This window comes from Carassius auratus, unplaced genomic scaffold, assembly GCF_003368295.1.
Source record: "Carassius auratus strain Wakin unplaced genomic scaffold, ASM336829v1 scaf_tig00003529, whole genome shotgun sequence".
Taxonomy (NCBI): Eukaryota; Metazoa; Chordata; class Actinopteri; order Cypriniformes; family Cyprinidae; genus Carassius; species Carassius auratus.
In genome coordinates this window covers 22,318-36,498 of record NW_020523526.1, presented here as the reverse complement: position 1 = coordinate 36,498, position 14,181 = coordinate 22,318, and the positions used below count along the sequence as shown (strand labels likewise).

General features: G+C 37.4%; 1 protein-coding gene and 2 pseudogenes across 2 annotated transcripts in view; 1 reads left to right on the top strand and 2 right to left on the bottom strand.

Annotated features, from left to right (window-relative positions):
• Window positions 1-9,059, top strand: part of necab2 (N-terminal EF-hand calcium binding protein 2) — a 79,637-nt gene extending 70,578 nt beyond the window's left edge. For both annotated transcript variants that reach the window (XM_026243441.1, XM_026243440.1), the window contains 4 exons: window positions 4,305-4,417; window positions 6,344-6,421; window positions 7,183-7,274; window positions 7,570-9,059. In XM_026243441.1, coding sequence (XP_026099226.1) covers window positions 4,305-4,417; window positions 6,344-6,421; window positions 7,183-7,274; window positions 7,570-7,598 — 312 coding nt within the window. In that variant the 3' untranslated portion in view covers window positions 7,599-9,059. The remainder of the gene's footprint in view (window positions 1-4,304; window positions 4,418-6,343; window positions 6,422-7,182; window positions 7,275-7,569) is intronic.
• Window positions 9,060-9,582: 523 nt separating this feature from the next.
• LOC113070214 (putative sodium-coupled neutral amino acid transporter 8) lies at window positions 9,583-10,986 on the bottom strand (annotated as a pseudogene).
• Window positions 10,987-11,796: 810 nt separating this feature from the next.
• Window positions 11,797-14,062, bottom strand: LOC113070217 (putative sodium-coupled neutral amino acid transporter 8; annotated as a pseudogene).
• Between the last annotated feature and the right edge of the window lie 119 nt (window positions 14,063-14,181).

Genomic DNA, 14,181 nt, shown 5'->3' with positions numbered 1-14,181 from the left:
ACACACACACACACACACACACACACACACACGTGAATACACATCATGCACAAAGCACATTGACCACATCAGGGATTGCTAATTCCACATAAACCCAAATGAGAGACATTGCAATACACCCAAGAAATATTGCTTAAGGAAATTTAAACTGGCTCCAATCAGAGCGAGAGATTTGAGGAATCTAATAATACAATATCCCACTGATCCTAAAGCCTCTTAACGGTAAGACTATGGGTCACATTTGCTTCATCTACAGAGCTTTGTTTTATCAGTTTATTCCACATGACTGAGTCTGAATGAGGCCCCCTCGCTGTTTAAACAAACACTGAAGACTAATGAAAGACATTAGAGCAATCGGTCGCAATGCGTTTGGATCAGTCACATGTCCAAATGCAGAGGAAATTGGATTCTGAATTCTCTTGCCTTTCTCTAATTATTCATATGTGCACATCAGATCAGGCCTCCAGTGGAGGAGAATGGGAAGGCAGAATGATTCGTAGGTTGTGTAATGTAGTGTTTCTGATTGTATTCTGGCTAGTGTTTGGTGGTATAGTGCTCTTGATTAAGTTCAGGGTTTATTGCCACGCTTCTGCTCTTTTATTGCCCTCCCCTTCGGGGAACAGGACAGCTTTCAAATCAAAGGGCCTAATAGTTTTCACTCAGGTTTTATCTTTCCCACCTGCCGGGGAACAGCACATGAACTATTAAAGAGGTGACAACTTAGTTATAGCATATCCTACATACAAAAAATACACCTTGGTTTCTCTAAAAACACACTCTTTCTTCACTGTTTAATGCCTGTAAAGTTATGATTTGTGTTGCGATGTGGTTGTTTGGTTGTAATATGGCTGTGGCGAGTGGGGCGGGGCAGAGAGGCGTGGGAACGAGGAGTGAGGCCAGGTGTAGTGATTTGAGATGAGCTACACCTGAGCCCCACCGCTAGTATCGAGTCCCACGTAGGAGATGGAAGGATATAAAACTGGAGTGACGACCGTGAGGGACGAGAGAGGACCAGGCCTGGGACATTATTGTATGTTTGCTTTTTATTTATGCGCACCAGTCGTCCGTGAGGGGCTGGTGCGCCGTTTTGTGTTTATTTCTAATTATTAAAATGCTTTTTGATTGTGCGCCGGTTCCCGCCTCCTTCTTCCCGATGAGTATGGAGTGAATATCATTACAATGGCATATGAAAGTTATAGCCAAACCCAAACTGAATCGTAAGACTTTTCTGTTTGGGAAAATTCTGCAAAGTTTACCAGGTGCGGTTGGCCTGGTTATAGTCAAGTCACCTTTATTTATATAGCGCTTTAAACAAAATAAATTGTGTAAAAGCAACAGAACAACATTCATTAGGAAAGCAGTGTGTTAATAATGCTAAATGACAGTTAAAGGCAGTTCATCATTGAGTTCAGTGATGTCCAGAGGTGGGTAGAGTACCCAAAAACTTTACTCAAGTAAAAGTAAAAGTAATTCTAGAAATATTTACTCAAGTAAAAGTAAAAGTACTAGCCTTGAATAGTTACTTGAGTAAGAGTAAAAGAGTATCGGATAAAAAATCTACTCAAGTAGTTAGTTACTAGTTACTTTGGGTCATATATACGGAGCCTTTTTTTATATAGATATATAGACAAAAAATGTATGTAATGTATGTGTGTGTGTATAAATGTATATATTTCATCAGCCTTTAATCCAATTTATGTAATTTATTATAAAACCCTGTCTGTTTATTTAAGTAACAAATATAGGTGTCATGCCATAACATATTTTTAATACGACTGACTTTATTTTAAATGTGAATTTAACATTGAAAGTTAATGTGATATAAATATTGCTACTAATCTTTCATTGTTCAGAAAGAGAGCAAATAACATTTACATTATTAAACATAATTTTCACTGACAGTCTAGATTTCATTCACTCTCAGAAACTACCATTAAAATCACTGAAACTGTTAACACTGTGAAATCAATATCTTAATTATAGATTCGTACACACATCTGCACTTTGTTGTTTCTGACGAGAGAATTCGCCAGAAAGGTATTCAGTGAGTGAGCGAGTGAAGGAAGCACCGGCATTTCAGCGATGACTCATCGGAACACCTCTGATTGGCCAATGCATTCAAAAGCTCAACAGAACCGTGTGTGATTGGTTAATGCGCAGCGCTGTAAAAACGCGTCTGTCTCTGGCTCAGCGCCAGCAAGCGATCACAGATCTGAATTTAGCAGCTGATGATATGACTTGCTGAACGTACTCGCACTGGTGTGATTGTATTAAAATTAATAAAATCTTAATCGGCTATTCTTTGTCTTTTGGAAGCTGCATTCAACCTGTTAGCCACACACGTACAACAAACTAATGTCACAGTGGTATCGTGTACTGTAATCGAATGTAGCCCAAGTTATTACCTGTTAAACAGTAGACAGCACACGCGTTCATCTAATAAGGATCTCCATCGCAAGCAAAGAATAGCCTTTGCAGATTAGCTTTCAATTCAGTGCAGTTCCATAGCCCCGTTTTCAACGCTGCTGATGATCTTAAACGTTACAACTCTGAGTGAACCGCTTCAGACGCTCAGCGCGTTTCTCCAGGGAACTGAACGACTCCTTCAAACTGATTCATGAACCAATTCACTCGTTTGCCAATTGGTTTGATCAAGCCTTTGAACAGAGTTGACTCAAAAGAATGAATCATTCGCGAATGGGCATCGCTCATTGTCGAGAGAAAAGTAGACGGCGCGTTTGGAATAAACTGAAGCATTTATTGCATTAAGATAAAGTAACGAGAGGGGCGTCGCCCACAGTAACGAAGTAAAAGTACAGATTTTTCTCAAAAAATGTACTCAAGTAAGAGTATAAAGTACCCATCTTTAAATATACTCCGAAAAGTATTCGTTACCCCGAAAAATTACTCAAGTAAATGTAACGAAGTAAATGTAACTCGTTACTACCCACCTCTGGTGATGTCATCTCTGTTCAGTTTAAATAGTGTCTGTGCATTAATTTGCAATCACGTCAATGATATTGTAGAACTGTAATATTATATACACAACTTTTCAAAAGTTTGGGCACACTAAGGCTGCATTTATTTGATCAAAAATAAAGTAAAAACTGTAATATTGTGAACTATTATTACAATTTAAAATAACTGTTTTATGGTTTTTGTTTTACTATTTTAAAATATAATTAATTCCTGTGATTGCAAAGCTGTATTTTCATGTTTATATATCAGTAAGTCTGCTTATTACTGTGCAAAACATGATACTTTTACAGGATTCTTTGATGAATATAAAGTTTAAAAGAACAGTATTTATTTTAAATAGAGATCTGTAATAACCTAAATGTTTTTACAGACACTTGATTAATTTATACTTGTTAAATAAAAGTATTCATTTCGTTTGAAAAAATCCTACTGGCCCCAAACTTTTGAACTGTGGTGCATTATAAACATTTGAGAGAATATTGCTTCAGGTTGAAATGACGTGCATATAGACATCTTAAACATTTATGATGTTCAGCATATAAAAATGCAAATGTTAATCAACACGTTAGGGTCCTTGGGTGCTCTGCAGTGTGGAAATAGTCTGCCAAGCAATTATTACATTTAAACCTATCATTTCTTAGTCTGTTGCCAGGTAATATCAGTTATTTAATCAAATCTCTCAGACTTAATAAAACTGGTTCAAGATGACGGCACTAATTTAGAAAGGAGTGGGAGGCTTGAGTGACGTGTTACACGAGAGGTGCAATTATGTGAAATAGACAAGTCAGAAAAGGTTCATTTTTATGCCCGTTAAGTTCGAGATTGTTCCTTCTTGAATTTTTATCAAAGTGCTTGTTTCAAAGATCATTTTTAAAGCCAGTACTGTACTTTATTTGGTAGCCAACCACACTCCCACAATTCTACATCATTCACTGATTACACTGGGAATTAATTAGTTACTTAGGCGACGATCCAAAAGAGTAACTGCATTGATTTTACAGTCTGGTATGTGTCATATTTATTTCTCCTTCTCCTAAAGGAGTAGCCATATGCAGATCTTGCATAACCCTTCAGCTGCAATATAGACCATGACTCTGAGTAAATGAGGGTCAAAGCCTTTAAGGCAGTTTACTTTTTCTAAATGGAGTTAGAATTAAGTGTTCGTAACTTGTGATTCCTTGAACCCTTCTGCTGTGATTTGAGTCTCTAAATGTCTGATTTTATTCATTTATTTTGCCTTAAGAGAATATTAAGTAAATATTAACATCAAGACAAATGTTGATCATATTCAAAGCATTCCTGTTGTTTTCTTTCTCTTTCTTCAGTCTCTCTACCTGATTCGCCAGGAGATGAAAGTGTCCCAGAAGCAGCTAGGAGAGTTCTGCGAGGCCCTGAAACAATACCTGAAGAATGTGTCTGCTCAGAGAGACTGTTTCCAGTGGGTTAAGTTCATGTGTTTGTCTTAAACTTGACCTTCTAGTCGTTATGACAGTGCCAAACGTATTCTTTGCTTTTTTGTAATGTCAGACTGAAGTGTTTTCAGTTACTTTTTGTCTACTGATTTTCTATTCGTTGGAGAGTAGCAAAAACTATACCGCTGTGAAGTTCTTAGAGAATAAACCTGTGCATCTCTCATAAATGCATGTGTCAGCATTGTGTATTTATCCCTGATGTGTGGAAATACAACACTGTATCATTTTGCCTCCTGTGGATGAAGGTGGCAGGTGAGCAGAGGGGAGTGTTGTTATTCTAGTTCATGAATTAATTTTGAAACCGGCTAAACAATTGCTTCTATTTCTGCAGTATACACATTATTTACAAAGCCCTAAAATATCAAAATTGGCCTGGAATGTTTTAAAATCAGTACGTTTCTGTTCCCTGCCACCATTCAAAAGGCATCATCTAGTTTTTTTTTAAATTGCATTTAAAAAAAAGTAACTTAAAAACATTATGTAAATGTACATTAAAATTAAAACCAGTTATTTTAAATTATAATAATATTAATAATATTGCTGTTATAACTGTATGCTTTGTCAAATAAGAACAGTCATACTGGGCATGAGAGACCTTTTTCACACACATTAAAACAAGTCTCACTGACTCCAAACTTTTGAACAGTAGTTGCTTCGTTTTGAAATTTCTGGTCAGACTGCAACTGAGAGCAGTTTTTTTTTTCTGCTTCACGGGATGAAATATTAATGTAAGAGCAGTGAGTAAAATTGGTCCTTTGTAGAGTTCTCAAGGAAACTCCCTGAGTCTGTTCTCTGAGAGAGGGCTTTGTGTGGCAGCATTTTGTAGTGCTTCACATCAGACTAGTGAATAATTGATCAGTAAGAACATCTGCAAGCTTCTGCAAATACCCCATTGCTGCTGAACTGTCATCTCTGTAGCCTCCCTTTTATCTGCCTTATTTCTTTCAACTTTCCTCCACTCTATTACTCTATTATCATGTTCTGTTTGTGAAATATGTAGTTTCCTTTTTTGAAGATGCTGATTGAACTCAACACCAAGCCACTGTACAGTTACTTAAGTCAAAATTAAACCACAATTGACCCTTAATGCACATTCTGTGAAGGATTCATTGGATTCATCTAACTTTCCTCTCAAACAACTTTTCCCTTCTGCTGTTTCGCCATGCGGGCTATAGGGTAATGCTAATGAATAGTCTAAAAGCTCACATTCAGTCTGCATTCTGGTATGTAATCCCCACTTTTCACCATCCAAATGATTCTTCTGTCCTGTTTCTGTTAGTTATTGAATATCTTGTTTCTATCTTAAATGCATCAAATTACAAATGTAAAGTGGATAGCAGAAACAATTAACATTGATTTTAAGCAGCTACAGCTGCTGGAGACATGACATGGCAGGTTCTGTAACATGTGGGCGACCCAAGATTGAGTAAAGCTTGAATCATTTCCCCAATCAGAAAGCAGTCCAGAAACAGCAGTACTTGCTGCAGTTTTGCAGCCTTTAATGAAAGTTTGAGTGTGTAGGGATTGTCTGAACTGGCTAATGTTTAGACTTCTGTTGATTTATCGAGCTAATGCTAATCATTGCTACAGCTGCAGCCCTTAAGGCAATAAAAAAGCAGAGCAGGGATTGTGAGGAGGTACTGCCATCAAGTGGAGGATCATTCAGAACAGTAGATAAATATGGTTTTGTTTACGATTTCTATAGAAGGGAAGTAGTTGCCCTGTCTTCGAACACATTATCTCTATTTTCTTCCCTATATTCTTACTGTTTGTTTTTATAAAATGTTTTCCATCAAGCTGCTGAATCAAAAAAAAAAAGTATGTGAAAAGTATGAGAATGAAAGAGTGTAGTGTGTTTTTTCACTTTTGTACTTCTGTTCATCTCTCTCCAGTGTGACGGCTGTGCGGCTGCCTGACGGCCTTTCCTTTGTGGTGTATGAGTTCTGGGATGGAGAGGAGGAATGGAAGAGGTACAGTGAAACCCCTTTCTTCTGTGTGCGATCTTCCCTAAATTCTGCTCTACTTGATTACCATTAGCACCTTAATTATTCTGAGGCAAGACATGAAAATAAAAAACTAGCATATTGGACTGTATTTTCTGTTTTTTTTGGTTGCAAATTAATGCTTTTTCATTATTTGGAAAAGAGCAGCTTTGATGTTTTGATAACTCCATTCGTGTTTCATGAGTTGCAAGTGACATGAAGGTGGATAGATAATGGCAATTCTCATTCAGCAAATGATGAACTCAAACTCACCAAACTGAATGTGCAGTCACTTTTACCGTTTCTCCGCAGATTTTCACAGTCATCAGTCATTTTGATAGGATTCTGTTTGATTAGGCATTTCACATGAAGGTGAAAAAGTTATTCTTGCAACTTGGTTACACAAATTCACGACACTGACCAACAGGAAGCTGCTTGGTTTGAAAAGTGACTTCTTTGTTCATACATCTCTACAGCGTTTACAAGAGAGACATTTGGATTTTCTGTTCTAAAAATGTGACCACACCTTTGAGTGTTTTTATACAATAACAGAGCTTTATTATTTACGTATCAAACTAAATTATCAAAGATACTCCTTTTTTATTTATTTATTTTATGAAAGTTACATTCAGATCCTCTTGGCCCGAAAATCTGAGGGTCAAAACTACCAATATATTATTGGTGCTATTTTGCATCTAAAGTCATTACGGTGCTGTAACGTTTTCTAACTTTCTCTGCTTCTCTCTCAGGCACCTTCAGACTGCAGCTTGCAAGGCTTTCCAGCATGTGAAAGTGGATACTCTGTGCCAACCCGAGGATGTGTCCGCTGTCGCAGTGCCTGGTACGTTCCACTGCTGCCAGCCTTAGGGGCTGCTGTGGGCATTGGTGCCAAGCCAGCCTTTGAAGCTTCTTGTGTCTGTGGGGTGATGTCCTTACATTTCACAGCCATTAAGTATTCCTACCTGCCCTACAGGATTACTCTCATTTTCAGCGTGCCCGATCTCTGCATTAATATCTTTTGAAGTTCGAAATCTCTCAAGCTTATTTCAGCTGTATTTCAGGAGACAGCTTTTGCAAAATACACAAACAGTGTAATTGTCCTACAGAGTTGTAAATCTCTTTCTCTCTCTTTCTAGCCGCCTGGTGCAGCTTGAACAGAGACTGAGAAGTGAGCCGGTCTGCAGGTGGAACGGTCCCGCCTTATGCCTGAAAACCATCTTTTCTTCTCCTCTTCCTCCCTCTGTTAACTTCCCTTCCTCCACTCCTTTCTCTCTGTGCTCTCCCCACTCTGTCTCCTTCTTTTTGTAATTACTTGTTTACACAGTATCCATTTGATATTGAGCCAAAAGTAGTGTCGGCTGTAGAGAACGCCAGACACAGTACCAATTCCCTCTTCCCCTCTTCACTGCAACACACAGAAAACACCCCAGAGCATTTGGGAACCTCACCTGGTTGAGTCGCATTTGCATTTGAAATATCAACTTGCATAAACAGCCTCTTCAAACTAGATGAGGCTGATTAATATTTCATCCAAATTCAAACATGCATCCGCTGCTTTGCAAACAGTTCCCTGTGGTACAACTTCTGAGAAGACAAAAACTGTGCAGCAAAGTATTTCTACAGCCGTCCATTGACAATAGTGTTTCTTTAAAGGTCATTTGAAATTAGTTATAGTGTTATAAGTGCTTTGAACTGTATCTTCATGACGCATTTGTGTAATGCACTGAGCCACGGAGAGAGACTGGTAATTTTGTTAAACACGACCAATGACGCATTCTGCCAGTCAAAGGGCCTACATTTACAACACACCAAATAAACATCTGGTCCAAAAGCACAATGTACCTGAAGCATAGATGAGAGAGATAATATCCTGAGAAATAATAGAATTATATTGAATATTTTACATTAATAATTTTTGAAAATGATAATATTTGGATCTAGGAAGAGTACATAGAGCTAGAGAGTGGCATTAAATTCTTATTCCATTAGTTTTATTGCTTCTTCTGTAATTGAACATTTGACGTCATGTCATTTCTCAGGACGAGCAAAAACTGTTCTCATAGTAGAGGATTTTTCAAAGTGGGTCAGACTTTCACAGCTCTTATTTGTTGATCAGTAACTCAAAGGCTGTTGTATTTGTGTGAATTTATGGTTGGCTCAATGTGTAAACGACTCAAAACCAACACGGCCCAAACCTCATTGTTCCTTTCCGTTTGCTTTCCCACCAATCCTGCCTTCTGTTTGGTTTGTTTATCCCTCACAGTGAGTGCATGTAACAAATGAATGTCCAGTAAATTATTTGCGGTAGAATTTAGCTGTGCTACTTTAAATGGATTTTGTGCATTTCTTATTTTCTTTTATATTACTCCAGTAACGGAACCAAAACCTCTCTCTCTATATATATATATGAAATGATTAAAACTTACTATATGAGCAGTCAATTTTAATGGCATCGTTTGAAGAATACTACTTCTTATATCCATGTATGTTTCCGTATACTGGCTTTCTCTCTTATAAGTGAGTGTAGAGATTTATTGAAGGGATGCAGAGTATTATATTCGTCTTAAATTTGTTAAAATTCTAGATTATGTAGAGTGCTGCTATTCAATAAAGTACTGAAAAAGGATCTGTCTCTGCATTTCTCAGCTTTTTTCAGTCAATGGGTGTTGAAATGAACTGATTTTGAATTAACGGGAAAAAAAGAACATTACATTTTCACGATCAATTGTTCAGACATTTTTTATTTTTATTTTTAACCTTGCTTGTGTACAAATGAGTTTCCAATTAGCCCTAAAGAATAGTCCAAATATAAAGACAGCTTCTGCTCTTTTTCTAATTTCATGTCCTATACTCTTTTATTATAACTAAGCTCACATCTTTTCCAATGTGACATTGGCCATTCAAATGCAGAACATGAAAAAAATGACAATATATAAATAGTTAAGATTTACATGACATTCCATGCAAACTTGATTGTAACATAACTATGCGTGAAGTATTGGAGCAATGTCTAAAATGATGTCAACCAATACAATACAATGTCCTTGTGCTGAACAGTAACAGCCAGAAATGTAAATATCACTTATGAGTTGCATGATCGCAATAGAAGTGCTCTGGCCAAATATATAGGTACCACAGAAAAGTGTGATTTAGTGAAAAGTGTGAACAGACTGCACCACTAATATTAGGCAAAGTCCTTCAATAAAAAAATAGTGCAAATGAATACAAAATTATACAAATATACACATCATGCTACATTATACCAAAACGCACAGACACTTTGTTATGAGAATCAAGCTGAATCCATTATTCTTATTTAAATTTGTCACATCAAGAGGAATATTTTTATAAATCAGAATGTAATAATAATATAAAACACATGACTTCTTTTTAATTGCGAATATTCATTTTTCAAGATGACAAGACCCAATTACCTGGAAACATAAAGATGAAGAAAGCATTGACTCCTCCGACCACAATGATCACTTTGCTAATGTCTGGAACAAACACTGCGATGAGAAGAGTGATTGTGATTGTGACCCAGACTGTGGTCAAGGCAAGACTCTTTCACCGCTGTGTGTTTGTGTCGTCGCCGCAGCAGTGGATCCTGAATCACAGATCTACACACACAGACATGTCAATTCATCTAGAAATGTACTGTAACTCTTCTCCTAATAGCCAGAAGACAGTTTGCTGTATACCTTCCAAGCAGGACAATGATGGGGAAGATGGTGATGATTGAGATTCCAAACAGCAGTCTGGCAACGATCATGGTCACATCACCCCCACTGTATGACATCAAAACAAAATCAGGAGCAACGTTCCTCCCAAATGGCAGATACCAAAAGACTCCTACAAAATAGTCCAGCTCATCTGTTAAACAATATGCACATTAGAAAATGTATGTATGCCAGTCAACCATTACACTCTCCTTGATAAAAATGTAAATAAAAAAGTGATCTAAAAACATGTAAATAATTTAACAGGTTCAGTAAATGTGTGCTGCTTGTTATTTTTGTATAAATGTGATGGGGTTTTTTTTTTCAGGATGCTTTGAATAGAAACAAATTTATTTTAAATGGAATAGTTTTTGTCTTTAGTGTCACTTAAATCTCTATATTTATATTTCTGAAGTGAATACATTTAAATGACGGCTAAATGTGGCTTGTAAAATTTAGCATTCACAACATAATTTTGTTAATGTACAGGAAGCATGATTCCATTTGAAGTTCTCTTATCGAGTTTTGATAAATGAGCTGTAATTACTGACCTTTGAGAGAGTAGATGATGAGGCAGATGAACATGGATACCACAGAGAAGAAAGACCTAGTGGGACAACTTTCGGTTCTCCATACTACTGTAGACAGCAATGCAGGAAACAGACACAGTATCAGCACAAGCACAGCTGTGTTCAAACATCTGATCTCCAGCACGCTTTGCCTGCACCGAAAAAGGCTTTTCCTGTAATAACTAACTTTCTGCACTAGGCCATTTCTCACCGATTCCCCTGCTGCACAGCTCTTTTCAAATCTCCATTTCCCTCTTCCTTCCATTGCCGCTTTGTAATCAATCAGCTTCGGGCAGCGGACACAGAGAAATTCAGCGCTCTTCTGCTATGCCAGTGGACTTTTATTACATTTCTGACAATCCCCCAGCGTTGCCAAATAAAACTCACCTCAAAGATGCACCATTTTTCAAGCTTTGCATCTGACCTGACCTTAAATATTAAAGCGAGAGCAAAAGCAATTTGGCTTCCCCTCATTTGTGGAATGGAGTGAAGATATTCAGTGAAACAATTTCTCTTTTTCCTCAAAGGTGAAATGGCAGCATGTTGGATAAAAGTAAGAAAACTCACCTGAAAGCCAAAGCAAATAGTCGGGATGACACTGAACATAGAAGCCCATGAGCTTAATCTAAATAATAATAAAAATGATAGTTAAGCAGGTGGCTTCACGGATGAAAGATTTGTCGGGGCATGGCAAGAGGAAAGATGGTTCTAGAGATGCTGGGATCTTTTATACAATTTGCAACTACATTTGAAAGCTCTGTCACTTCACACTCACCCAACTTCTGTAAAGAGGCGACAGATTGAGCTCATGGATCGGCCTCATGTGCTATTTCACAGTGATGGCTACAGTGAGATACGTGGCGGCAAAACGTCCTAGAACACGGAGCAAAAGTAAATATCAAAGACTATAGATGAGAAAATAAATGCGGCTGACATAAAACAAATGATCTGGATGATGCATGGGGAAGAAAGCTTTGCTTGTTAGTCAGAGGAGAGTCATTTTAAAGCTATTCATAATGCTGTGCACTCTCACGCCAATTGACCATAAAAGTCCTAATGAAAAACAGAAGCAATAATATAAAAGCGCTTCATAAAATTCATATCGTTTTATTTATTTACTCCCAACTCTTAACAGGCTTCCCAAAGTTTTCAATCAAATTCCATGCCCTTTCCAAAAACATTTCGACTGAGACCCAAAAGAATCATTTGTAAACTGTTGCACACAATTCACTAAAAATAACTAATTTAAAATCATTCCCTTATAAAAGAGAAATCACTCTGACTTGTGAGTAAACACCAATGTCTAGCTGATTAGATACACCTTGAGCAGAGTATAACTAGAAAAAAAATCACTATAGGAATTACTTCTGTATGCTGATCTCCCTTGGAGCAGAGAGAGGGAAAATGAAGAAGAGACAAAGGAGAAACAGGACAAATCTCTGCTCTGTGTATCAGACTATCAGTAGCACTGCATCTCTGATTCTACAAAGCCTGTAATTAACTCACACACTGGGAGAGATGAACGGAGATGAATCAATGTGAGGATATGGATAATGATTAATGGCTACTTTACAAGGACACTATATGAGCAATTAGTAATAAAAAGAAAAGGTCAAAGCCTTATTAACAGCTTTGCTTACATTTCTGAAGCTGGTTGGCCACTATGATCAGAAAAGCAACAGATATAAAGAAGAGGTTGAAAACATAGCATATCTCACAGAGGTTGTCTATGGCAGGACCGCACACTTCTCTGACCACAGCCTGATGTGTGTTTTGTCCAATGACTGAAGACGAACTGCCCAGGATGACAAGTCCACTGATTAAAAATGATTATTGGACACACTGGAAAGATAATTATTTTAGTGTGCATATGATCGATATGGTATAAGCCACAGTGATGAAACCATGAGAAAACCTGAGTCATAAAATGTTTAAACAATCAGTTTCATTGCAACCGCACAGAACTACTTGACATGTTCACAGTGACAGCTGAGTGAATCCTCCAGCTTTCTCAGAAGCCCAGGGAAAGATGAGAAGCCCTGCACCCAGCGACGACTTCAGCATGATGAAAACCGCTCCAAACGAGCCCAGCTTCTCTCCGTTTGTGTCCAGAGAGGGCTTTGTTAAAAAGCTGATGCTTTCTCTAGCCAGTTCCTCCATGTTCCCAAGAAAATCACAAGCAAAGCTTGGAACTTTCTAGATATGAGGGACAAGTGGAACATGTGACCTCCTTTATGACAAGACTTGGGAAATCCACTTAGGCACAGATAACTGGTCAGGGTTAGTTCCCATGTTCCTCATGTCATTAGCCTCTATCAGGTTGCGTCACCTGAAAGGGACTGTTGACATTTTCACAGGCTAATCTTCCCATTAAAAATGGATCAGGAACGAGATTTAGAGAGACTTCCCAGCCCCTAACTCTTCTATTGGAATTAGTCGATTTCACTCTGGCCTGAAGCAAAAGAGAAGGAATCTACAGGACTGCTTAGCAGACTTTGTTGAACCGATTAAGATTGAAGAACACCAGTATTCAGTTACAAAAAGCCTAGGATTGTGAAGAATGTTTTTTACCTCAGGAAACTCAATTTGTTATATTTTCTGCACTTTCAGCAACAATGATTCCTTACACGGATAAAAAAAAAAAAAAAGATAAATGTTTAAAGATATATTTATCAAAAAACTCCATGAAAACAGTCATATAATGAAATAATGACAATTTAAAATGTAACTGATTCCTGCGATGAGTCTGCTGACAAAGCATCATTTTCAGCACCAATTACAGTCTTCAGTCTCACTTGCTGAATAAAAGTCTTTCTTTCTCTCTTTTTTTTAATCTTACTTAGCCCAAACTTTTGAATGATAGTGTACCATGGTTTCCACAAAAATATTAAGCTGCAACAACTGTTTTCAACACGAATGAGCAATGTTTCCCGAGCACCAAAGCAGCTTACTAATGATTTCTGAAAGATCATGTGACACTAAAAACAAGAGTAATAGCTGCTGAAAATTAAGCCTCTGGGAACAAACATCATATTTAAATTAAAGAATGTGCATTGAATTATAATTTCATTAAAGGTGTTTGGTTTGTAACCTGTTAGAAAGATATATGAGAGCACATGTTTGTTTGTTTGTATGAGGTGTAATGAAGATAAACACAAACATGGACCAAGTCAAATATGGCTTTCCTCCAAATAAATGTCCTGAAGTGAGATTTTACTGCTGAGCTGAACAATGTTCAGGCAAATAAGTGGCCCTAACAGTCAAACTGCGACAGCTTCATCCATCTTATGCACATGTATTTTACGCAAACTAAGAACAAATAGGTTCATCCATCATCCAAAGTAGCTAAAGTAAACATAACCGTTGCATAGGCACATATACTTCTGATGGTTTACCTAAATCATCTCTTGATCTTGTTTTTCCCTTCATTGTAACATGATTTATTACAAAGACAGAGGCA